The sequence below is a fragment of the Sinohyriopsis cumingii genome, chromosome 3 (assembly GCF_028554795.1).
Source record: "Sinohyriopsis cumingii isolate HCF-2022 chromosome 3, ASM2855479v2, whole genome shotgun sequence".
Classification (NCBI taxonomy): domain Eukaryota; kingdom Metazoa; phylum Mollusca; class Bivalvia; order Unionida; family Unionidae; genus Sinohyriopsis; species Sinohyriopsis cumingii.
The window spans coordinates 5,909,247-5,934,912 of record NC_142963.1 but is presented as its reverse complement, the minus strand read 5'-3'; the positions used below and the strand labels follow the sequence as shown (position 1 = coordinate 5,934,912).

Here is a 25,666-nt window from a genome sequence, read left to right as displayed (position 1 = left end):
ACCAGTATTAAAATGGTAATCCTGCGATATCATTATCATAAATTGTACTCCAGCAATGCTCGCATAGCAAATGGTACTCCAGCAATATCTTTATCGGAAATGGTAATCCAGCAATACCAGTATAGGAAATAGTACAACATCAATACTAGTAAAGGAAATGGTAATCCAGCAATATCAGTATAGGAAATAGTACTCCAGCAATATCAGTATAGTAAACGGTACTCCATAAATATCATTATCAACAGTTATTCCTTTCTGCCCTATCATAAACATTTTTATATTCTTCGGAGTCCTCCGACTGGATCTTAATTATTCGGACTTTATTATTTCTGTACGTCTACGTTTATGGCGACGGCTGCTTATTTACATTTTTGCACATTTTCCTGAAATGTCATAATTTTTCATTCTTACTGTATTTTTTATCTTTGATAATAAGGCATTCACTGACCAAATATCCTGATTTTTCAAATCGAAAAGACAGATTTGTCAATATTACCTAGTTTATTTGACGTCTCGGAGCCTCTCGTCTATACAAAGATTTATTTAATCTCGTGTCTCTTAGTATTGACGCCGTTTTAGGATCACGTGTTGTGCTCTATTTGTTGACTCCATTTTAGCACCATGTGTCCTTCTGCTATATGTGTTGACTCCAATTTAGGATTACCTTTTCCTTTTACTCGGTGTTGACTCCGTTTTAGCATTTGTGACTTCTTAAAGTAAACAAGTACTTTATGAAAGGTCATGGTCAATTCGTTTACGCGTTCTGTTTTTAGACTTGCACGTATAGAGACTATCATGTGACGGATCATTTCATCCTCTTTATGTCATAAGTCACATTTCACCTTATCATTTTTGTCTTCTTTGTATACAAAAGAGTAGAATCTTCATGGCCATTTGTAATACCACGTGCTCTCGGCATAACACAACTACATGTATATCTTATTCTGCTTTATTCAGCTGACTAATCAGTTAATTTTTGTTCATGTAGAGCACACAGCAAACAGGAGGTTAGACACACATTAAATTAGACCAATCCAAGCGTAATGACCAGCCATTGTCTGACCTTAATTCGTGTCCTGGTACAGACCACTGCATATACAACTTTCACCACAGCGCTACACCGTTGATAAGACAAAACTCCTTGATATTAACAGAGTGATGTCAAAAAAATCTAATAAATGTTCAAACTGTCTTTCATGAATTACATTTTTTGATTTAATTATGATACGTTTACAAAGTTGATAGGTGCTTCGTGTACAAAATTGGTAGATTCTTGTGTACAAAGCTGAAACTTTTTTTGTGCATAAAGTTCCTAATGCTTTGTGTACAAAGTTACCTTGTATCGGCTAAATGTATTGAATGATACACTGGCTTTAAAATATTATACAAAAACAGTTTCACTCCGAATATCTTTGCATCTGCCAACGCAATTGAAAATTAGAAAATAAAAAGGCCGTTCACGTGATTCTGTGAAAACCTTTCAATCTTACCCGTATTTGGTGCGACTCGAATGACAGAGAAATGCTGACTTTTGTACGTTAGTATACGGTAACTATACTCCCTGATTAAGTTGATATACCCTAATTGTTGATCACTCGAGATTATATGGCCCCGTGTTTAATTAAGGTTACAGTCATTTACAGAATAAAGTCTGTCATGAACTTAATGGGAAATTAGGATCAAATGATTGATGTGAGCGGTGCAAAGATCGATTGCTTTGATTAGAAACCGTTCTCAATTTATCTAATGCCTGTATCAACTCGGGATGTTATATATTGTCTGTCAACATAAAATGTGTCTTTTCTATCAATATAGAAATTTACAAGCGTATAAAATGCGCAGTTTGTATTAGACGGATACTACATTAGGTTAAAGAATTAATAGTAACTATCATGGTACTAAGGCACTGTATCCTTTAACACACGTGCAAAACTGTCCCAAAACCAACAACACAGTTATAATATCACTGTACTCATTAAAACACCACTCCGGTGGCCTAAGTCGTTAGCTAGTTCGTCCGCCTTGGATGCGAGAGGTAGTGGCTTCTAACCCCAAAGATTTATAAAAATGAGACTAACAGTTGCTCAGCATTAAGAAGTTAGGACTGGTCGGCCTGGTACCGGGATAATGTGACTGGGTGGGGCATGATGCTACATGTCTTTGGCATGATGCCTCGGTGCTAGACATCACTAACTGCCACACTGCAGATATCTTAGTGATATGACTGAAAAATTGTCAAAACTACGTTAAAAATTCAATTCACACACACACACACACACACACACACACACACACACACATTAAAACATAATAATAATGGATCGGTTTACCATCAAGGTAATTTTTGAAGTGTAATCATTTTTTTAAATGAAAATGTAGATGTAGACACTCACTTAATGTGGCCATTTGTGTAAATGGCATTCACACATGCATACATCCATCCATCCGTCCGTACATACATACATACATACATACAAAGTGTAATGGTGCACAATTTTGTAGAGATAATTTCGCTTGTACATTATGCCAGGGTCAGCCTGACACGAAAACTTTAAGTTTGACGTATGGGTTAAATGCACCATAACTTGTTGGCTGCAAGGGGTGGAATCTGCTCTGTTTGAGGCATCTGAATTTTTAATTAGGACTTGCTAGTCCAACAGTTAAGAGCCAGATAAGAGTGGTATGTTAACGCAAGGTCAATCGTGGTAAATGACAAAGAGTTGAGACGAATCAGGGAAAACATTAAGAAGTCGTGGGCCATTTCAAAACAGGTGTCATACAATTATATTTTACAGAATAGCTATTAATAAAGGCTAGCTAGAGAGGATTATTCTGACTTCAATGGGAGTGATAAAAAAAATGGTGGTCAAAGAAGTAATCCTGATTGGCTAAGCTAAACGATAGTATCTGCGCTCCTTTCGGAATTCAGGGTTTTAAAATAATCTTCCTTGCGATAGCATTCAGTCAAGAGGTTGATGACCCGAAGGTGCTAGAGGAGAGAGAGAGAGAGAGAGAGAGAGAGAGAGAGAGAGAGAGAGAGAGAAAGGGAGAGGGAGAGAGAGGGAGAGGAGAAAAAAAATGTGATGTTGCCATTCAGTTAAATATGAAAAACACTTGTCAATCCACTTCAAACTGATGTTTAATACATTTCATTATGGAAACACCAGTCAGTCCTCTTAAACATTACTGTCGAAATTTCTAGCTACCCAGTCACTTGTACGTTATTTTTTAAAATATATACTACCAACGATAGACGATGGCTGTACCATATGGGGAAACACCTCCACTCATAATATATCCAGATAGACCACAGCTGTACCATATGGGGAAACACACCCAGTGATAATATATCCAGATAGACGAAGGCTGTACCATATGGAGAAACACACCCAATGATAATATATCCAGACAGACGAAGGCTGTACCATTTGGGGAAACTCGTCCATTTATAATCTATCCAATATCGACAAACTTCAGAAAAGGCTCGCCAGAATAATTCTGAAATTTCCAATTACGGCTTTCTCGAATGTTTTGTTTTCACGTCGACCTATACAAAAACGTACTCTTTTTATTAAAAAAAAGAATCGTGACATATAAGTCTTCAAAAGGTCTAATTCCAGATTATACCCATAACCTAACTGAACTAAGATCATCAAATACTGAGCGTAATTTCCGATGAACAACTCATAACAAACTCCCGAGTCCGTGGTCGAAAACCAACCTTTTCAAAAGCTCTTTTGCTGTGTCAGCACCTACATTTTGGAATTCCTTACCCTGAGGATACGTGATTCAATTCTCTTACATCATTTAAAACTTCATTCAATTCTTTCTTGACCAGCTGGAATTCTATAGTACCCCCTCCCCCATATAAAATTGTATCACCGTGTCCAGAAATAGCATGTGCATGTTTTATTCGATGTATGGACATATGCCTTCTGACACGCCAAAATGTGTGTACCTGTGTAGAGTACATTATTCATATATGTACACGTGGACCACAATAATCACACGTATTAATTCATTTTAAAACCGTGTCGGTACGTGTGCGAGCAATCTTGAGTGTGTGAAATTGACTTTAATTTTTTTTTTTTACAAAACTGTTACAAAATTGAGGACAACAAGGCAGATGGGTCTTTCATTCCTGACCAGATGTGTTATCCTCGTTAAATAAAGATGATGATGATGATGATATTTATTATTATCGTCATTATTATTATTATTATTATTATTAAACAGATTTTGCATTACATATCCTTATAAAAATATCCGTCAGTCCACTTCAAACCGATTGTATGTAACATTTACTTATGAAAAACACCTGTCAGTCCACTTCAAATTTTTGTATTACTTTATTGTAGATCTCTCATGTTTTGCTTATTTTAGTCAAAACATATATTTAAAATATGTGACGTCATATTTAAAATATGTGACGTAATATTTAAAATATGTGACGTCATATGTGTCATACTTTCCTCAACTTACATATGTTGCAACATACATATACGTGAATCCAAATATAGGTTTACCATATGTGGTTCTCTGTGTAGTTGATACAGACGGTATAAATCATTTAGCATATCAAGAGAAGATCAACTTTATTAGAAATTGATAATTTCCAATATTTGCAGATAATTCACGGAGTAGTTCGATTATTACAGAACCTCTTACTCATTCTTAACAATAAAATTATCTACAATAAATATTACAAACACTGTTTGGCTTTCTCACATTTAAAGCGTGAAATAAGTTGAAAGGATTTCAATTATTTATATGCAGATACATTTTCAAGAAGCTCTACGCAAATGTAGACTTTATATTTTGGGCTGAGATTGTTTCATATATTTGCTTGTTGTCGAATTTTCATCTTCATTTAAATCATGCTTAGTATGTTCTGTGAAAAAGACATTTTCATTTTAGTATCTTGCTAGGTAGGCTTCTCCGAAAGGAATATCTTTTATCTAATGATAAAGGAACACTTCTTATTCCTTGAACCCCTTATTTCGTACAAAACACTGGGGGCACTAACGCTAAATGGAGGGTTTTGACACAATGTTTACTGATATGCCTAATAGGATAGCCACAAATCTCATTTGAACACAAAAATCCTTTTATTTCTGGTGCATTTCAGTAACGGTTACAGCCTCTACAAGAAATGATGTCTACAAAGGTGTACGACTTAACATACTTACCAGAAATTCAATTTCACTACAAGACAACGATATTATTTATTAATTTTGTATATCGATATTTGTTTATTCTATAATATAACACCAAGTGGATTAAAGTAGAAAACGTTGAAAAATATACGATCGGTAGACTTGAATTTACAATCGTTAGGATTAAATCTACAATCAGTAAAGATCGTTAATCTACAATCGATAGATTTAAATCTACAATCGGTAGATTTAATTTACAGGCATAACAACAGATCCTCTAATTATAAGTTGCTGAAACAGAGGAAAGGTGAGTGATCAGTTTATATTATATAATGAGTTACGGTATACTGTATCTACACATTTATAGCCCATCTGAGAACATCGTTCACTGAGATCGGCGTACTCGTAGTTCAACGCATTAGCTGCTCGCAGTAAGGTGCTCTTATAGCTGGGACGTATATGACTTGCTACCGAATAGCAACAATTTAACACAGGTGGACTGGACGTTGAAAATGAACCACAATCTGCGCCTATCCCAAAACATTATAAAGAATGTAAAATGTGTCAATGAGCCAAATTAGACAACAGAACTAAATCAGAAAAGAGCAATTCGATCAGTTTTCTCTTATAAAATTTGAACGAGAAACTCTTATGCAATTATGATATGATTTCGGCAGATAGTCGCATGGAGATAATATTGTTAGTTTTAAATTAGGAAATACAATAACTTTCTTAATTTGAATGCGATGACTAGCTGATTGTGTGTTAAAATGCGACTTGAGTGACTAGTTTATTATTTGATAAATTGCGACTTGAGTGACTAGTTTATTGTGTGTTAAGATACTACTTGAATGACTAGTCTATTTTGTGTTAAAATTCGAATAGAATGACTAGTTTATTGTGTGTTAAAATGTGACTTGAGTGACTAGTTTATTGTGTTAAATTGCTACTTGAATGACTAGTTTATCGTGTGTTAAAATGCGACTTGAGTGACTAGTTTATTGTGTGTCAAATTGCTACTTGAATGACTAGACTATTTTGTGCTAAAATTCTACTAGAATGACTAGTTTATTGTGTGTTAAAATGCGACTTGAGTGACTAGTTTATTGTGTGTTAAAATGCGACTTGAGTCACTAGTTTATTGTGTATTAAAATGCCACTTGAGTGACTAGTTTATTGTGTGTTAAATTGCTACTTGAATGACTAGTTTATTTTGTACCAAAATCGACTAGAATGACTGTGTTAAAATGCGACTAGAATGAATAGTTTGCTGTGTGTTAAAATGACACTTGAGTGACTAGTTTATTGTGTGTTAAATTGCTACTTGAATGACTAGTCTATTTTGTGCCAAAATCGACTAGAATGACTGTTTAAAATGCAGCTAGAAAGACTAGTTTGTTGTGTGTTAAAATGACGCTTGAGTGACTAGTTTATTATGTGTTAAAATACGGCTTGAAAGGATCGATATCGAACCACGTTAGGAAAAATGTCAATTATAAATTCTCTTTGTAGCCAGACATGAATTTGATAAATCGGAAATTAATGGACTGCTCTGCTAGCAGATGTTCTATGTTAGTTAAAATGCAATAAAAGTCAAGAAACCAAGCGTCTGAACTTATCTGATTAAAACTAACATTTCGAAGTCTAGTAGTACCGAAGGATGGCTAAGCTGTTTTAAAATAGTCTTTCCTACGGTGTGTCGTTCCTTGTAATTAAAATGTTACAGGCCCCAGTTATCGAAGTCGTCAATTCCACATAATATAAAATGGACGTTGTGCTGCAAACACCGAAGATCCAAATCGCTTCAGGCTTAATCAAATGCTAGCATCTTTAACACTCTCGACATATGAAGATATTACTTACATTACGGAGACATGCAATAAAAATGACAAATTATTCAATTTTTAACAATACCTTCATTCATGATCTTCATTAGCCGGGTACTTGTGACATCATCATGTCGTTTGACCTCAAACCCCATATCTTGAAATCTTTCCTCCAATCGCTCAGCATCAATATCTGTTCCTTCTCGCACGTCCTGGCCAGTGCAAGGAAGGAAATTCTTGTTATTGATGATGATGAAAAGACCACGACGGCGGTAGTTGAAGTTATACTCATTCGGTTCCGAGGGAGCACCGGGGCGGACATTGTGCTTGTCAACACTGAAAAGAATAAATAAATAAATAAATAAATAACATATTAGTACTTACGTGTAAACAATGTAATTTTGAAATTGGAAGTATTGATGATGCTCTCTTTCTTATATCAATAGAGTAAACGTATATACAAATATATGTTGCAATAACCTTGATATATATAAGTGCTAAAGAATACGCGACAATAATTATAAATATGAACTCCAACTAACTTTCTTTTCATCCTTGCTTCAAATTACAAATGCTTAATGTTTATTGTGGTCAGTTATTTGCAAGTGCAAGGTTGGTTATTTGGTCCGGTCCTCACAGAAGATAGTTTATTATCTCTAAGTGGAATTTGTCCTGTCCAAGTTATATAGTAAATTGTATACTCGTTGATTTGGTCCGGGATTTAGAAAATTATATACTCAACGTTGTGAGTTTTAGTCCAGTCCTTGAGACAGGTAATGTAGAAAATTAACTTCTACTCGTTAGAAAAGAGCATATTACGTTCTGGGCGATAATTAAAAGGCTTTATTTTTACATCTGAAACGACGTGCAACACCCTGTTGCCATGGCTATTTTCAATCAATTGAGAATACCAGTGGTGAAATTAAATCATTGCAATTAAATTTAATATTGTAGTATACACCAATTAAATTCCACAATCTAATTTAAAAATGAAAAGGTTCCGAAGACATTTTATTAAAAGAAATCACGATGCTGAAAATTCTATTTCCTCTGATAACAAGACTAAGTAACAAATTTTAATATGGAAACCCAATACACTTGTAAACCCACAGTCAGATTAAATTTGCCAGCTCAGTCGGCTAACTTGCTCAATGATACATTGGATTTAGGTGGATCAAAAACGTATTTCTTTAGCTTTGTGCTTCAAGGAACCTTTTAATTCAGTAGCAGTTAATGCTACGACTGAAGATTAATATATTGCGTGATATATTCAACGCCTCGTTTTTCCTATGCCATAGTTTCGGTGTTACCAGGTTGGTAGCAATGCTTTTAAATGTTTGTCTTGTCAACTTGCAGCTAAAGTATTGGCATACCCTCCAAGCAGATTTGCCTCCACCCACCCTATTTAAAAAATGAAATGCATCAAGGATATGAATGATGCACAAAACATTTCATTCATCACTTTATAATGTATAACCTCTTCTAACCTGATTATCTCCAGGGGGTCTCTACCTCTGTCATCCTGTTTGCGACTCCATGCAAAAGGAGTTTTCGGTGTAAAAATAACATCATCAACAAACAAACGAACAAAGCAGCCTCTTCACTCTCCTGTTCTGGCTCCTGGAAAATTCCATTTTCAGTGAAGGGGTGAAGATCCTAGGACTATACATAAGGTTTTAAAAAATTTCGTTTGCATCTAATATTTGCAATGTTTTGTTCTATTATTTCTCAAAAATTGTAACAAACTCAAAAGGGCAAGCGTTAAGATGGATATAAATTCCAAATTGAAGAAATTATTCGGAGCATATCGAAGACGATGAAGTAAACCAGTCCTGTAGTCTGAAAAACACAGACTCGCCAATGCAAAAATTTCACACCAAACATTATTCCTTCAGAGCAAACGTTTTTAATTTGGAAAAAAGACATTGTTAAACTCGAGCGCAATGCTAAAGAAATACTATTTCTATTAGACTGACAGCCTAATATATAACGTAAGGTGCATGGGCGTGACACGGATACTCGGGCAGGTAAAGATAAAATTCGGTACAACCAGACAGTATTCAACGTGCAAGATACCAGCCGCTATAATCAGTAAATTTAAGGGGATGAAGCTATAGTGAAAAAATTATCTGACTTGTAAAATGAAATGTAAGTAGGATATATATTTTATCATTTTTTAAAATTACATGCGACACGTGCCAAAATACATGCAGTGTTAATAAAAATAGCTGTATATTTTTTTTAAATTCATAATTAAGTAGTATTTAAAATAGCTGCTGTGACTACATTTAAACAAGCAAGTAAATTTAACACCATTATTATTATTATTATTATTATCATTATTATTATTACTAGTAGTAGTAGTAGTAGTAGTAGCATTGTTGTTGTTGCTGTCACGGTGCCCCAGACCCAAGCTAATTACAAAATTAATGTGGGCGTGATCTGAGATAAGAATGAAGGGTCTCTCAGAATAGGAGCAGTAGGTTTTGAGATATAATAGAGATAAGATCTGGTTAGTTGTATAAGATATAAGTGTATTGGTTCATGATATCAGATAGAAGTGTATTAGTTCATGATAAAAGATAGAAGTGTATTGGTTCATGATATCAGATAGAAGTGTATTAATCCATGATATCATATAGAGGTGTATTGGTTCATAGTCTAAGATAGAAGAAGTGTATTGGTTCATGACATAAGGTAGAAGCATATTGGTTCATGATATAAGACAGAAGTATATTGGTTCATGATATAAGACAGAAGTATATTGGTTCATGATATAAGATAGAAGTGTATTGGTTCATGATATCATATAGAAGTGTATTTGTTCCTGGTTAGATGCATAGCTGTTTATTAGTAAATCAGGAATACAAAGAATAAACGAGTCGAGTTACTGATATCACGGGGAATAGCATAAATGAACAATAAGGAATCCTAGGCATTATATAGGACAGAAAGAGCCACTTCATGTGCGTGTAGATGAAATTAATAATTAAAATATTCAGATAAAAATATTTGTTTCTACTAGATCATTGATGAATGCAAATAAAAAATAGACACGAGGCTGGGTACGGTTCATTACGCATCGGAGACAGACTGTAGTATTTGCTTTCTGAAGAGCATTGTGAAAGTTTTGAAAGTTTGAAGTATAATTCAATTTCCCTGCTGGTTATTATTATACACGCATGACTCCATTTTAAAAAGATTATATTTGAGATAGAGTACTGTAAAATTAGAATATACAAACAACTGCATTATTTTACTTATCGTGTTTCTTGCATTATACTATTGTGATCATTTATAATCATAATACTATAATAATATACTATAATCATCACACCGTACCGTCTTACGTCTGATAACTGTCTCTTACCAATGTGTTCTGTTGCGAGCACATGCTATTGTCTTATTCAGAGGCTTTTTGGTATAATTTCTAACTCGTAACTTGAGGTTATTTTGTAACACTTCCAACGTGTAACATAGATGTTATTTTGTACCATTTCTACTGTGTAACTTAGAGGTTATTTGGACAATTTCCAACGTGTAACGAAGAGGTTATTTTGGACCATTTCCAAGGTGTAACTTCAGGTAATTTATACTATTTCCAAAGTGTAACTTTGAGTATTTTTTTGGTACCATTTCCAACGTGTAACGTAGAGGTTATTTTGGACCATTTCCAACGTGTAACGTGGAGGTCAGTTATACTATTTCTAATGTGTAACGTAGACGTTATTTTGTGCAATTGCCAAAAAATAATGTATAGGCTATTTTATACAATTACCAATCTAGAACTTGGAGGTATGTTGTACTATTTTGTACCATTTCCAATATGTCACTTAGATACGCAACAAAACAATACATATCTTGCCGTTTTAGACATGGATTTTCAAGAACAAAATCCGGTTTCAATAGAAAATGATTAAACAAAACGATCCTCTTAATACGAGACATCTGCTATTCTATTAAACCTGCCATCGAGTAAATTATTCTGACAGTAAAGACAAATTACTTTCTGAAGTGTGTTCAATACACGATAGCAAGTCAGAATCTGTGATGATAGGAAATTTCATTTTAAAGATGCAAGCGAGTTAGGAAATTTGTGCATGAATGGTTTTTATTGTTTGGTTGTGATATCACTGACGCAAGCGAATGTGTTGTAAACGTTGTATTGGCACGAGGACATGTCCACAGATGTTGAAGAACGGTCTACTGTAGCGACAATGATTCAAACTTGCTTATATCGTCTATTAAGATCTAAAAATATCTATTAGGGTATACAATGTATTCTATTAGGGTATACAATTTAACTATTAGGGTATACAATTTATCTATTAGGGTATACAATGTATTCTATTAGGGTATACAATGTATCTATTAGGGTATGCAATTCAACTATTAGGATGCAAACTTTATCTATTAGGGTATACAATTTAACTTTTAGGGTATACACTTGGTCTATTAGGGTGTACAATTTAATTATATGGGTTTACAATTTAACTACTATGTATATAATGTAATTATTAGGATATACATTTTACGCTTTTAGCCCAGATGTATGAGAAAATGAAGATAATATTTATAATTTTTAGTAATCTGTGTGTTGTTTTTCCATGATCAATTTCGTATCGATTATGTTAAATATGTTATTGATTTTGGCTGGAGTGTGTTGAGTGTAAAAACATATGTAACTTAGTCTAACATGTAACTAATAACTAATGCATCCGATGGAGAATGCAGATTTCTGCATTTTCGACAACTAATATTTGGAACGATTAAGTGAATGCACGTAGGCGTATGCTTCACTTCCATTTAAATGGATAGCCTGGCCCGTGTTGCTTTTTCTATATTATATTTAATATGTAAGATAAAGGTTATTTCTAGCTTTTGAAACATGGTTGCGTTCTCTTTCTTGCTGCTGTGCCTTTTCGTTCCTATAATTATGCAAGATAACATATCAAAGATAAATGTGTACGATCACAAAGGTGAAATATATAGATCTCTAACAATACCAGTCCATCTCAGATTACTAATGTCTGACAAGGACTTGAGTCACTGTTTTATCCGGTCAGAAGTTTTGGTCGTCTTCGTAAACCGGATTATACAGGTTCAACTGTATTAAGAACTAAAAATGTCACTTTGAAGCAGCAGAAGTATGTGCGTGAAGGAGATGCTTCCTAATTAAGCCTAAGTACATAACTTACTACAAGTCCACGTGAGGATTCACAGTACTAACTATACAAAAAGGACTAGAACCAGTTTATAAATGGATGGATATAAAATAGACACTATATAGTTTGTGGGAACATGATTCGTTGATAACGAGACGTAAACATTAGATAAAAAAACAACAGTAAAAACGTTGATTCTATCATTAAGTGAAACAAGAGGGATGTAATTTTTACTCTCAACTTCTTACTAGCATGGTTTAGAAACCCTGATAATGAAAATAATTTTTTTCTTCAGGGCGAAATTGGTGGTACATGTTTCAATCAGATAAATTTTGCAAACTTGACACGGCTTATATAAGCATGCATGAATGATGGGTTTATGCTTTGATATATAGCTTTGGTACTGAGCTCTTATAAATCGATAGTTATTGAAATTTCAATGTTATTCTGTTTACTTAGGTTTACCGTATGCATTGATTTAGCAACCTGTTTTTTTTTTTTTTTTTTTTTTTTTTTTTTTATAAAGCGTTTGCCTTACACCACACCATTGAATCCCACTGCAACACAAACTCCAAGAGGAAAAAAATCCTTTTCAATATTTATTAAAGAAGATTCAAATCCCACATCCTCTGGGAACATTGTTCTTTCCATATGATTTTCTTCAAGTATCTGAGTTCGGTCTGGACACGATCGATTTCATATTTCAGAGTTAACTCATATAATGTACAAAATATTGTAGAATACCAAAAGAATTTAAAGAATAAATCCTCTCAAATTAAAATTAAACACAACTAAAACACTGATTTAACAATACAGATATTAAAACAGGAATGAATAATTATCATGCGAACAGCCTCAAATAGATCCTAACTTGACTTATAACCGCTCTCTCTCTCTCTCTCTCTCTCTCTCTTGACCTATGTGGCAATAACCGTTCTCTCTCTCTCTCTCGCTCGCTCGCTCTCACTTGACCTATGTGGCACAATAACCGTTCTCTTTCTCTCTAGTCTAACCTGACCTATGTGACATTAACCAATTCGAATGTGTGTTTATAAATATACACTTTTTCGAGGAATCCAATATGATATGATCATGGAATACAACACTTGTTTATTGCATAGAAAACAAACAAACAAAAGAAGAAAAAAACAAACAGAAAATAACCCCAAGAGATATCGTTAGGAGTTTTATTTACGCTCAGTTTATGCAGCATTTTTGCAATAGATGTCTAGACTAACGTATCGAGGTTTATACACTAAACGTATACAATGCAGCCATGAAAAGCATTACCATACTTTTCTGAAGTCGAAGAAAGGCACATGTCCGTCAAACGATAAAGATGCTCAAGCATGTGGAAATATGATCTGGTTGGGGAATTATGAAGCGGCTATGGATGCAATTTTCGAAATGTAGAAAATCGACCCCAGCTGGCATACTGGTAATGAAAATGAAGTCGTTGCTAATGACACCGCCATACGATTGGCAGCCGATGTGAAATTTATTGTAATGAATGTTGTTGGCAACAGTCTCGGTGGTCTTGTTGTTATACGATTTCTTTAAAATATGCAACTTGTAATAAAATAATACTTTCAAGAATACAATTCAGGTTGCAGCCATTTACTTTCTATTTCATACGCAGCATTAGATTTTTAAAGTTTCCATCACTCAGTAATTCTGGTTGTATTTAATCACAAAATTTAGTGCAAAGTTATGACACGACAAAGGTATTGGTACATTCAAATGAACGATAAAAAGCATGTCAGTAGTAAATAGGGATACTAAGGCGACAATGGAAATTAGCATTACAGACCCCCCTGGGAACATATAGCGACAAGGGAAATTTAACATGGGAGAAAAATCGTGGGAACATATAGCGACAAGGGAAATTAACATGGGAGAAAAAATCGTGGGACTGTTGAGCGACAAGGGAAATTAACATGGGAGAAAAATCGTGGGACTGTTGAGCGACAAGGGAAATGAACATGGAGAAAAGTCGTGGGACTGTTGAGCGACAAAGGAATTTAAACAGGGTGGGACTGTATAGCGTCAAGGGAAATTGAACATGGGATTTTTTTTATTTTTTTTTAAAATTTTAAAAAAAAATTTTTTTAAGAAAAGGGGTAGGCAATTGAAAGTCATTCTCTTTTCGAGAAATGTGGGTGGCCCTGAAAAGGGCCTTTGGATTTATGTTAATATTAACATAGATGGCATCTGTCACATCTTCTTCTTCTTAAACTCCTTCTAACTGCAGGTGCATACACAAGTACCCTCTTGAGACATCCTTGTCTTTCTATGTAAACTCTTCTCATCCATAGACTAGTATCTGTCCTATCAACAACAGTCCACTTGGACCTGACATACATGAGCATGTCCGTCCTAAACATCATTGAAGACACAAGGGTGGATGATTCAACTGTGGTCCACATCTTGAAGCGACGAGAACAGGTGAATCAATGCAGTGAACTGCGCTTATTTATAGGCAGAGGAAGGATTGAAACGGATTGAGTTCATTCACCAATCCGAACACGCGTTACAAAATTCAGTCAGCCCGCATCCAATCCGAAGAGAGCCGTTTGTGACGTCACGTGGTCTATATAGATTCGCTAGGACCTGTGTGCAGTCAATCTATGCGACAGTGATTCAACATGACGGAAACTCAGAAAACGATCCATTGGGGTGCACCAACAGGGGAGACCACCCAAGGGAACCCGGACTTACTTTCAGAAGAGGTAAATTGGGATTTTGTGGATTTTCTTACCTCGCAAGAATTTGTTCCGGAACCTTCGTTACCTTCTTCATTACCGCAAGTGGAGAATTTTAGACAGAGACAGAAAGAAGAATTGGAGAAATTTATACAACGACAAAAGGAAGCGGAACAAGCTTTTCTCCTACAGCAACAGCAACAGCAAGAAGAAGAGGTAAGAAAAAAACAACAACAACAACAAGAAGTATCAGCAAAGAAACAAGAGGTGAAAATCAAACGGTCACGGTACTGTTGGACATTTTAGCGGAGTTAAGAAGTCTGAAACAAATGTATCAGACTTCTTTATCACGACCGAAGAGAATACGACCTTCCCGAGCTAAACACGCCAACCCTGTGACTAAGCCTACCGTACCACCCTTAGTGATTTCAACCCAATCATCATCATCAGAAGTAGGCATCGGCCGTGGCAAAGGCTTAAGGCAGTTAAAGTTGATTGCTTAAACTCAACCCTACACCAGAAAAAGGCCCTTTTCAGGGCCACCCACATTTCTCGAAAAGAAATACAATTTCAATTGCCAATAACTCAAAAAAAAAAAATCAACCCATTTTACCCCATAGTACGTGTCTGTGTATGAGTGCGTGAGTGTACGTTCTTATTTTAAAATCAAAACTCAAAGACACTTACCTTATATAATTAATTTATTCTTTTATCCATTGTTACAATCCAATTCACAATTCACAACAGAACACTTTAAAAAGTTCATTAACTTCTTCTGTCTCCTTGTTTACTCTCTCTGTTTTTTAAATTTCTTCACCGTCTTTTCCTCTTCTTCCTCTTCACTTTCTTCCCTTCTTCTTTTCTTCTCCTGTTTCTTTTTCTTTGCCTCTTGTACATAGAATTGTCTTCTTTCTTCCTCTTCTTCCTCTGAAGAATCCCTCTCTTCCTCTGAAGAATCCCTCTCTTCTTCTGAAGAATCCCTCTTTTCTTCTGACTCCTCTTCTTTCTTTTTTGGGCAATCTGGAGACCAATGTCCTTTGTTTTGACAATAATAACAGGTATCTTGACTTTTGTCTTTTATAGCCCCTGTTTTTTTTCTTTTTCTTTTTTGACGGTCTGGACACTCTGAAGACCAATGCCCTTTCTTCTGACAGATATAGCAAGTATCTTGACTTTTATCTCGAAAGGAAGGAGAGTAGTCCGTCGGCTGGTCTGAAGAGAAATTTCTAATGACCCCTCGCAAAGCTCTGATGAAACGTTCCATCTGGGTAGTCTCTTCCATCGTTGTGCTCGGTTTGAGAGTGAAATGAATAGTGAAAGGACAAGACACACACCCTTTTATATAAGCTGGTCTGCCATGACTATAAATTAGTCTATGGTGTTTAAACTTGTGTCATTTGACGTTTTGCACTCAAGATGAAACGATCCTATTCATTCGAGAAGAAAGAAGAAGAAGAAGAAAGTAAGAGGCAGAAACGTGATCTATCACCTCGTACCAGAGCTGAAGTCTTGGCACAAATTCATGCCAGTGATTTTGAAGAGGACATGAGTGAACCAGAATTTGAACCCTCTAAACCAAGTTCGCCACCCTTAGTCAACCCTGAAAAATACTATTCCATTCGAGAGACAGAAAAGCGCTCCTCTAGAAAATTTAGAACCACAGCTTACAAATACACGGTGAAGTTTAAAGATTTCAAGGCTGAAGTACCGTTAGAGAAAGCAGAAGTGTTCATCACTGGGGTGTGGGATTCTTTGCTCACCGCACTCAAGCGACAATGTCAACCCAAAGAAGACGATCGCTTGAGACTTTCCATACAACACGACGGTTTGAAATCCCCTGTTTGGATCGAGTTTAGCACCCCTGCAAAATTGACCGCTTCCAAAGTCATGGACAAGGTTCAACACGTGCAACAATCTAATGATCAGTTTGACATCACCGATGGTAAAGCCACACTGGACATGACCCACGTCTCTCCTCCTCAAGGGACCGGACGAAAAAAGATGTTATTGGTGAACGAGCTTCGCAGCATTAAGCGTAGCCTTGTCCAAATTCACAACCCTCAAGACCAGATGTGTTTAGCCCGTGCCATCGTGGTGGGACGAACCTATGCCAACAAGAACGACACGGTAGAATGGAAAAGAACCTGGGACACTATTCAACGATCCGACCGAGCCAAACAACGAAATGAAGCAGAACTCCTGTTGCAACAAGCCGGACTGTCCAAAGACACACCCTGTGGCATTCCTGAGATGCAAAAATTGCAAGATGCCCTAGCTCCACGATACACCTTGAAAGTGCACCCTCAAGAAGTGCGCGGACCTCTGTTGTTTCGAGGCCAAGACTTTAAGGACTTTAAGACTTTAAGGACGGAAAATACATTCATGTCTATTATCACGATGACCATTTCGATACCATTACCAGTATCACTGCATTCCTGGGATACGGTTATTACTGTGAGAAATGTGACTATGGTTATAATAATCGAGAGCAACACAAGCATTGTGGATTGAAATGTTCAGGATGTTTGGCCTCTTCACCCTGTCTGAGCGAAGGACCAGTGCCTTGTTCAACTTGTTTGCGCACGTTTGTCAGCTCTACCTGTTAGCAACAACATCTGAGGACGCAAGGTTCACAGCAGAAATGTGCTTGTCAACTCCTGAGATTGTGCCCTACGTGTGGACAAGGCATATGTACCAATACTGCCAAGGCACACGTATGTCGAGGAAAGAAAAAATGTCACATTTGTCACCACATCGTGGACTTGGAACACCAATGCTACGTGCAAAAATACCAACCTCCACCAGAGAAAGAGGACGGTCACAAGAAGAAAGGCAATTTCATCTTTTTCGATTTCGAATGCATGCAAGAGACCGGTATTCACATTTCTAATTTCTGCGTGGCTCATCGAGCGTGCGAGAAGTGCATTCAAGAACCTATCTTCAGTCATTGCCCTCACTGTAGCAAGATTCCCGGAGGGCGTGAAAAAATCTTTCGGGTACCGAACACGTTAGCCGATTTTGCCCAATGGGTTTTAGACCCCATCGACAAGACGTGGAGCCAAGAGGACATCAAACGTTAAGGAGATTGTCATCGTCATGCCACGGTGATGGCTCACAATTTCTCCGGATACGATGGACAGTTTCTTCTCAGATACTATATGGAACAAGGCACCGAGCGTCCTAAAGTGACTTTGAACGGAGCCAAAATCATTTTCATGCAAGTGGGACAAGTACAGTTTAAAGATTCGATGAGTTACTTGGCCATGCCTTTGAGCCGAATGCCTAAAACGTTTGGAATGACAGAAATGGCTAAAGGGTACTTTCCACACTTTTTCAATACGGAAGCCAATCAACACGCCGTTCTACCACAATTACCTGAGGCTCACTATTACGACCCCGACAACATGCGTACCGAACAACGAGAAGCGTTCTACGCTTGGTACCAGGCTCACGCCTCGGACCCTTTCGACTTTCAGGAAGAAATGCTAAAGTATTGTCGTTCCGACGTGGACATTTTACGGCGTTGCTGTGGAAAATTTCGAGAACTGTTCATGGAACACGGAGGGGTCGAACCTTTGAAAGAAGCTTGCACCATTGCCAAAGCGTGTTCCTTAGTGTATCGACAACGATTCATGCCTGAAAACACCGTGGCTGTCATCAGCCCTCAAACGACCAACTTTGTCAAACGTCAATACTCGGTCAAAGCCCTACGCTGGTTACATTACTTGTGCGACAAGGAAGACAAATGGATTCAGCATGCCCGCAACGGAGGGGGTGAAAAGACCATCAGAACGTATTCGTCGATGGCTGGGACTTAGAAAACCCAAAGATCGTGTACGAGTTTAACGGTTGCTTATTTCACGGATGTCCCGTCTGTTACCCTGATCGTAGCACTAAAAATCAGTTTTTGCAACGAACCATGGAAGACTTGTACCAGGACACTTGTCAGCGACGCCTAAAGTTAGAACAGGAAGGATACCAAGTGCTGGAAATGTGGGAACACGAGTACGATCACCGTATGAAAACCGATCCCGAGTTTAAACGCCTCGTGGAAAGTTACCAGTTCATGGACCCGCTGAACCCGAGGGATAGTTTGTATGGAGGAAGGACCAATGCCACCTGTTTGCTGTACCAAGCCGACGAAGAGAAAGGAGAAGAAATCAAATACTTGGACGTGTGTTCGTTGTATCCCTACGTGTGCAAATATTGTCACTTTCCTGTAGGGCACCCGCAATTGTTCACGGAACACATGGACCTGAAAAACATTCGACAATACGGCGGTCCTAAAAATTACGGTTACGAATACCGGGACAAACAAGGAGAAGTGCACACGGAGTGCAAAGTGAAAGGACTGACTCTGAATTATCGTACCAGTCGAGTGGTCAACTTTGGGGTATTGAAAGAAGCCTTGCAATCCGGAGAGGATGGAAACTTTAAAGTGACCACTCACCGACCGAACAAGATTGTACGTTTACCCACTCACCACATCGTCAGTCGTCCCCTGGAAAAAATCTATCAAATCGTGTACCAGAAGCGAGTTCGACTTCCCAATCATTTCACCTTACCGTATGGACACGTCGGTATTGGTCTGTATATAAAAAGGAACCCTAGGCAAGATCGATAGTTGATTGTGACTACCAAGACCGAGCGAACAAGATGAATACTTTCAGAGAAACACGAAACAAGTTGTTTAGAAAGGCACAATTCAAGTGTGGGGCTTCTGAATTGGAATGCGATTGTGAGCCTTACGATGGGTACGATGCTGTACGTTGTGACCTTAGCGATGCCGTAAAGCATCATGGGAACTTTGCTCTTACGACCCCTATCATGGAAAGTGATGCTGTGCGTGTCAAACCTGAGGGATGCGAAAGCGATGCCGCTCGTCCTCTTGGACATTTTACTGAGTTTCGTTTTAAAGGGGAATGTTCACCTTCACGTCTACCCCCCTACGGATGTCATCCAGCCCTGAGCAAACTCCTGTTCATGTCACCCAACCCTCATCGAAACGAACCTGTGAAAGACGAATATTCGTTTCCTGTGCGTTTGTCGGAATACTGCGACTTTGAAAATCGTCTTCAATCGTTCAAAGGAAAATGGCCTAAGTATCTGGGAGGACCGAGCCCCGAAGAATTAGCCAGAGCCGGATTTTTCTACTTGGGCGAAGGAGATAAAGTCAAGTGCTTCAGTTGCGGTGTGTCACTTCATTACTGGGAACCACAAGATTCGGCCTACGTAGAACATGCTCGATGGTCACCGAATTGTCATTACTTACCCTTAGTGGGACCGAGACATTAAAGTAACTTACCATGTCGTTGACGAAGAAGAAACCAGTTTGGCTAGGAGTCAAATGTTGGACATCACCTAGACCAGTATTTAAACTTCATTTCAAAAACGATATTGAATCATTACCTAAAGAACTGCAAGAGAAGATTTACATGGAAGTTTGGCAGGGACTTGCCAGAGTGAAATCTCAATAGGTCACTGTAGAACTTTTTTGCCGTGAAATTCACCAGAGGAAAGTGAAAAAAGTCAACCAGTGTGTTAGATTTCTTTGGGTCAAGTGTGCATTCGTCCTATTGTATTACTCTAGACCGTTTACATCAAAAGAGTTCAGTGAGATTCTTGGACGTTACCCTAAATGGCAGTGGTCAGAAATTACTCACTATGTGGATTACTTTTGCTCTAGGAGAAGATTGTGAATTGTACGGACTGACCTATTCATGGACACTTTACAAGAGAACATTTGTGCTCTGCCTGTGGAATTGAGAGAACGCATTTACCGAGAGCTGGTCAAAATACAAGTCAAACGTAAAGAATAATTGCATTCGTTACGTCACCAGATTTTTAACCACTGGTACCTGAATGGTATAAGAGAACTGATTCGTCAGAAATTGTTTCAGTGGTCAGACCTTGTTTAATACTTCCAGGCCTCCGATGATCCACGTGTTGATCATTTTGGTTACTTCGAGATTCACCTAGTGCAACACATTGAGAAAGACAAGGTAAAGGATTACCGACATATTTTACGTGGAATCTACTTAGCGGAAGAGGAAACTTCTAAACAAAGTCTGACGTCTCGGTTGCAGTATGCAACATTTAGATTCCCCACTGGAGAACGAAGATCTCTGGCTAGAAAGTACGTGTATTGCTTCCGAAACAAAGAGACTATAAAAACAGGCTGCCATGCCGCGACTTATGTCGTATGTGATCGAACAGATTCCGTGGAAGGAACTCAATGACCATATTCAAACCGTGGATCATTACCATCAATTATTACAAGAACTGTATCCATTCAATTTGGGTCGACAAGTGGTGTGTGTCTTAGTGACTTGTTTTCTGGGATTTCGTTTACCAGCCGATTCGTTGTGGACTCTTTACGAACAGTACTTACCACCTCAATGGCCTTAAATGGTCACGAGAGACTCCTTTTGCTCAAAGCCTTGCGTTTTCATCTGGATACTTCTCGACCTCAACAGGAAAAAAAGATACGTCAACTTTTAGCTACCCAAGACGTGTATGACGATGTGTGTGTAGCTTGTGACTTACATCCCCATTGGACAGATGTCCGTGCCTGGAAAGAATGGGATTTTGAGGCTTGGACCCAAGAAGTGGCCCACTATGCACGAGAGTTGTTCAAGGAAAAAAGTTACTTTTCAACCTGTGTTAGCGACGGTGCCAGAAGAAACCGTCACTCAGGACAGGACTGTCTTGGACAGCCCTGAAAGACCCTTTCGGGAGGACACTTGTGTGACCTTACCCCCTATAGAACTGGTCAGAACTTTACCCAAAACATGTTGTACAGACACTTGTTTTTATTCCACGTTAATGGTTATCATGTGCCTTTTATCCTTGTACTTAAGCCTTTGGCTTTTATGTATTTTTGTCTTTCGTATTCATGTTTAAAACATTCAATAAACGTGTTCTGAAAAAAAGTATATAAACTCTCGTCTTGTTTGTTTTCATGTCACAAGTGACATTCCTAACACTATGGCTACCTCTGCTGTCTCTGCTCCCTCTTCCTCTACTGTCAAAGTCATCGACGAACACTTAGATCGTGCCAGTTGGGAGGCTTTGTATCTTCGCCATCCCTTTAACATGCTCATTGCTGGACCTAGCGGTTCAGGCAAAACCGAATTCGTCAAACGTTTGATCGAACATAAACATCATTTGATCGATCGGCCACCTCAACGGATCGTGTGATGTTACAAAGAGTGGCAATCGGCGTACAGCCTCTTGCGAGAAAGTCAAGGCGATTCCATCGTGTTTGTGGAAGGCATTCCTAAAGAAGACGATGGCGTCGTCTCTGACTCCCGTCAAACCCATTTGGTCATTTTTGACGACATGTTAGGAGAAGACGAAGAAGAAATTAAACTGTGGTTCACGCGCAAAGGGCATCACCGTAATGCCAGTGTCGTTTACATCACCCAAAATTTGTTTCAACAAAGTAAAGCCCATCGCACCATCAGTCTCAATGCGCATTACGTGGTCTTGTTTAAAAGCCCTCGAGATAAATCGCAAGTGCAAGTCTTAGCCAAACAGTTAGGAACGCCTTGGCTGACTCAGGCGTACGACGATGCCACTCAAACTCCACAAGCCTATTTACTCGTCGATTTGAAACCTACGACCCCCGAGGATTTGCGATTTCGTACCCATTTGTTTCACCACTGGTGCCAAGACGGAGGGCCTGTTCTGTACACGTCTCCGTCCTCGACTTAATTTCACTCCACAAAAAAATCTATAAAAACCTCAGACCCTTTTCGTCTGTCTCACACACATTTTGAACATGACGTCCCTTCAGTCGCATCTTCCCGTCAAATTGATTCGTGCCTTGTATGGCATCAGTCGAGAAAAAAATCCACAAATACGAGCTCGTGTCTTAGAAGCTAGTCTCAAAGAAGTCTTACGATGGTTCACGGTGACGGCACGTCAATTACTCCAAGGAATCATTCAGATTCCTCATCAAACCAAACGCTTTTTCGATCGAAACAAAGTCGCTTTGGTCCAACTGGCCGATCCCAGCATCGACACCCAAACCAAAAAACAAATCATTTTGAAACCTGGAGGGAGCGGTACTCTAGGAGGGGTCATCATTCGCTCTCTCTTAAGATGGGATCCTAATGCCCCCAAACTTCTCCTCAAGAAAAAAGTGCAACGAAGCCCCAAGAAGAAGAAGAAAAAGACCAGGTCCCCAAGGAGAACTTCTCCAGTGGCGGGACCCTCCTCTTACCAGACACCACCCCGGAAAAAGAAAAGAACCCCCAGAAAAAGAAACAAAGAAAAAGCTCCAAGAATAAGAAAAGCCCACAAAAGAAAACTAGTCGCAAGAAAGGCACTTCGGCCAGGACGCAACTTTACACTCGCAAACCACGATCTGCCACGGCGGTGACTGCGTCTCCGGCAGCCTCACGTTCATCCACTTCTCCGTTGATGACACAAAGAACTGGAGAGTACTTGGAGACGTTGATCACACCAAGAACTTCTCCGTTGATGACCCCAAAAAGAACTTCCCCAGTGGCAGGACCCTCCAATTTAGTGGCAGTGGCTGCTGCTCACAAAGTACCTTCTCCCAAAATCAAAGTTCAAGAAAGATCGGGCATGTTACAAAGTTTACTGGATTTGTCCAAGCAAGAACTGGCTCGATTTAGTCCGTTGCGTACCCCTCCACGACGTGTCATGCCTGTCCTCAAACTGATACGACGTAAAGATAATCAGTGGCGACGCGTTCCAGTATAAAAAAAAGGTGTGTGACCAAGTAGGGTATCAGTGTTTTGGTGCTCCTGAAGATGTCACCCTCCAGAAAACCCCAAGGAAAGAAAAGGAAAGGACTACCACCACGTTTAATCAAACATGGAGACATGTTATCTGTCCTGTCCAAAGCTTCTCCATCTCTACGAAAAAAACTCATTCAATTGGCCTCCAAAGAGGTCATCGATACCGTGTGCGAATGCTGTTTGAACGTCTTGAAAGGCACGATCCCTTTGTTCAAACACCAGAAACAATGCTTAAGCAAACATCGTCACGTTCTTCGCCAAATGGTTCAAAAGAAAATTCCGATTCGTCAAAAAAAGAAGATATTGGTCCAACGTGGAGGCATTTTACCCCTCTTGTTAGGTCCCTTGCTGAAAGGAGTCTTGGGAACCATGTTGGGAGGACTGGTGGGAGCAAGATAAAAAGGCCCTCGGAAGTCCCAAAATCTCAGAATCGACCTCTGACAACCCCATGGAAGGACGAAAACTAGCTTTAGTGCCTTACAAACGATGGATGGAATACCATCGGTGGCAAGAACAACGCACCCCGCATTTACGTCCCAATCCCCATTTGAGCGAGATGTCCCAGTTACAACACGAATTGCAGTCCTTGATGGATCGCCAAGATTTGTCCGAAACAGAAAAATCGCAAAAGTACGGTCAACTCTTGCAACGACTGCAACTCTTTCACCAAAAAGCTTTAGACGAAAGAGCTCTACCCACTCTGAAAGATTTTAAGAACTTGATGAAAAGTCCAGCACCATCACCAGTACCAGTACCAGTGACCAAGACAGAAAAAGGAGAAGAAGAAGAAGAAGGGTTTCAAACTCCACCAGAAAAAGTACGCAAGTTAACAACACCACCTACCTCCAGAATTGGATGGATTAAAAAAGATGATGGCCACCCCTTCTTCATCACAAGAGAAAAAGGAAGTGAAGACAGAAGTGAAGACAGAAGTGAAACAAGAACCGATATCCCCCGCTCAGACATCCTCCTCTTCAACACCTATTGCCGGTCGCACATGCAAAGCATTGCAATCCAAGAAAATACCCCCAAGAGAAAAAGAGTAGCATCTTCCAAGAGTGGGTGCCTTATTAACACACAAACACAAAAAATGGAAAAAGTCTTAGCCAGCATTTACTACGATCCCTCCCATCCTGCAGGTTACGCAGAAGTTCAAAAATTGTATCGTGCTGCCAAAACGCGACTGAAAAGTCTCCGTTTACCTCAAGTGCAACGATGGTTACAAGAACAAGCTACCTACACTTTACACAAACCCATTCGACACAAGTTTGCCAGAAGTCGCACCCGAGTGGAAGGCATCGATCATCAATGGCAAGCCGATTTAGCAGATGCCTCTCATTTGGCCAGCTACAATCGTGGCTACAAATATTTGTTCTGTGTCATCGACGTCTTTTCCAAATTTGCCTGGGTCGTGCCCTTGACTTCCAAATCCAGCAGCGAGTTAGTGCGAGCCCTGCAACGGGTGTTGAAACAAAGCGGTCGTCACCCTCTTCGATGGCAAACGGATAAAGGCACCGAATTTCTGAACCAAGCTTTCCAAAAAGAATTAAAGAAACGTGACATTCATTTTTTTACCACCGAGAATCCCGAAACCAAAGCCAGCATCGTGGAACGTTTTCAACGTACTTTGAAAGAACGCATGTGGAAATATTTTACGCATCACCACACTCTGAAGTACATCGACATCTTACCGCACCTGGTGCAAGCGTACAACCAATCTTACCATCGAAGCATCGGACGTACCCCGCAAGAAGTGACTCCCGACAACGAAGTGTTGGTGTTTGAGCGCCTGTTTGGTACGTCCCCGACGAGGGCTGTCCCCAAGAAAAGTGGAGAGTTGACCGTAGGAGATTGGGTGCGCATTGGCAAAACCAAACGCACTTTCGACAAAGGTTACTTACCTAACTGGACGACCGAATTGTTTCGTGTCACTGAACGAGTGCATGGCCGTCATCCTGCCGTCTATAAATTGGAAGACATGAACGGAGAAGTGCTCAAAGGAACGTTTTATTTGCCCGAGTTACAACGTGTCACCAAAAAAGAAGA

At 38.8% G+C, this 25,666-nt stretch overlaps 1 protein-coding gene across 3 annotated transcripts in view; it reads right to left on the bottom strand.

Moving 5' to 3' along the window:
• Positions 1 to 25,666, bottom strand: part of LOC149802416 (caspase-3-like) — a 195,081-nt gene that overhangs the window by 88,162 nt on the left and 81,253 nt on the right. For all 3 annotated transcript variants that reach the window (XM_089951621.1, XM_089951624.1, XM_089951623.1), the window contains one exon: positions 7,071 to 7,318. In XM_089951621.1, coding sequence (XP_089807747.1) covers positions 7,071 to 7,318 — 248 coding nt within the window. The remainder of the gene's footprint in view (positions 1 to 7,070; positions 7,319 to 25,666) is intronic.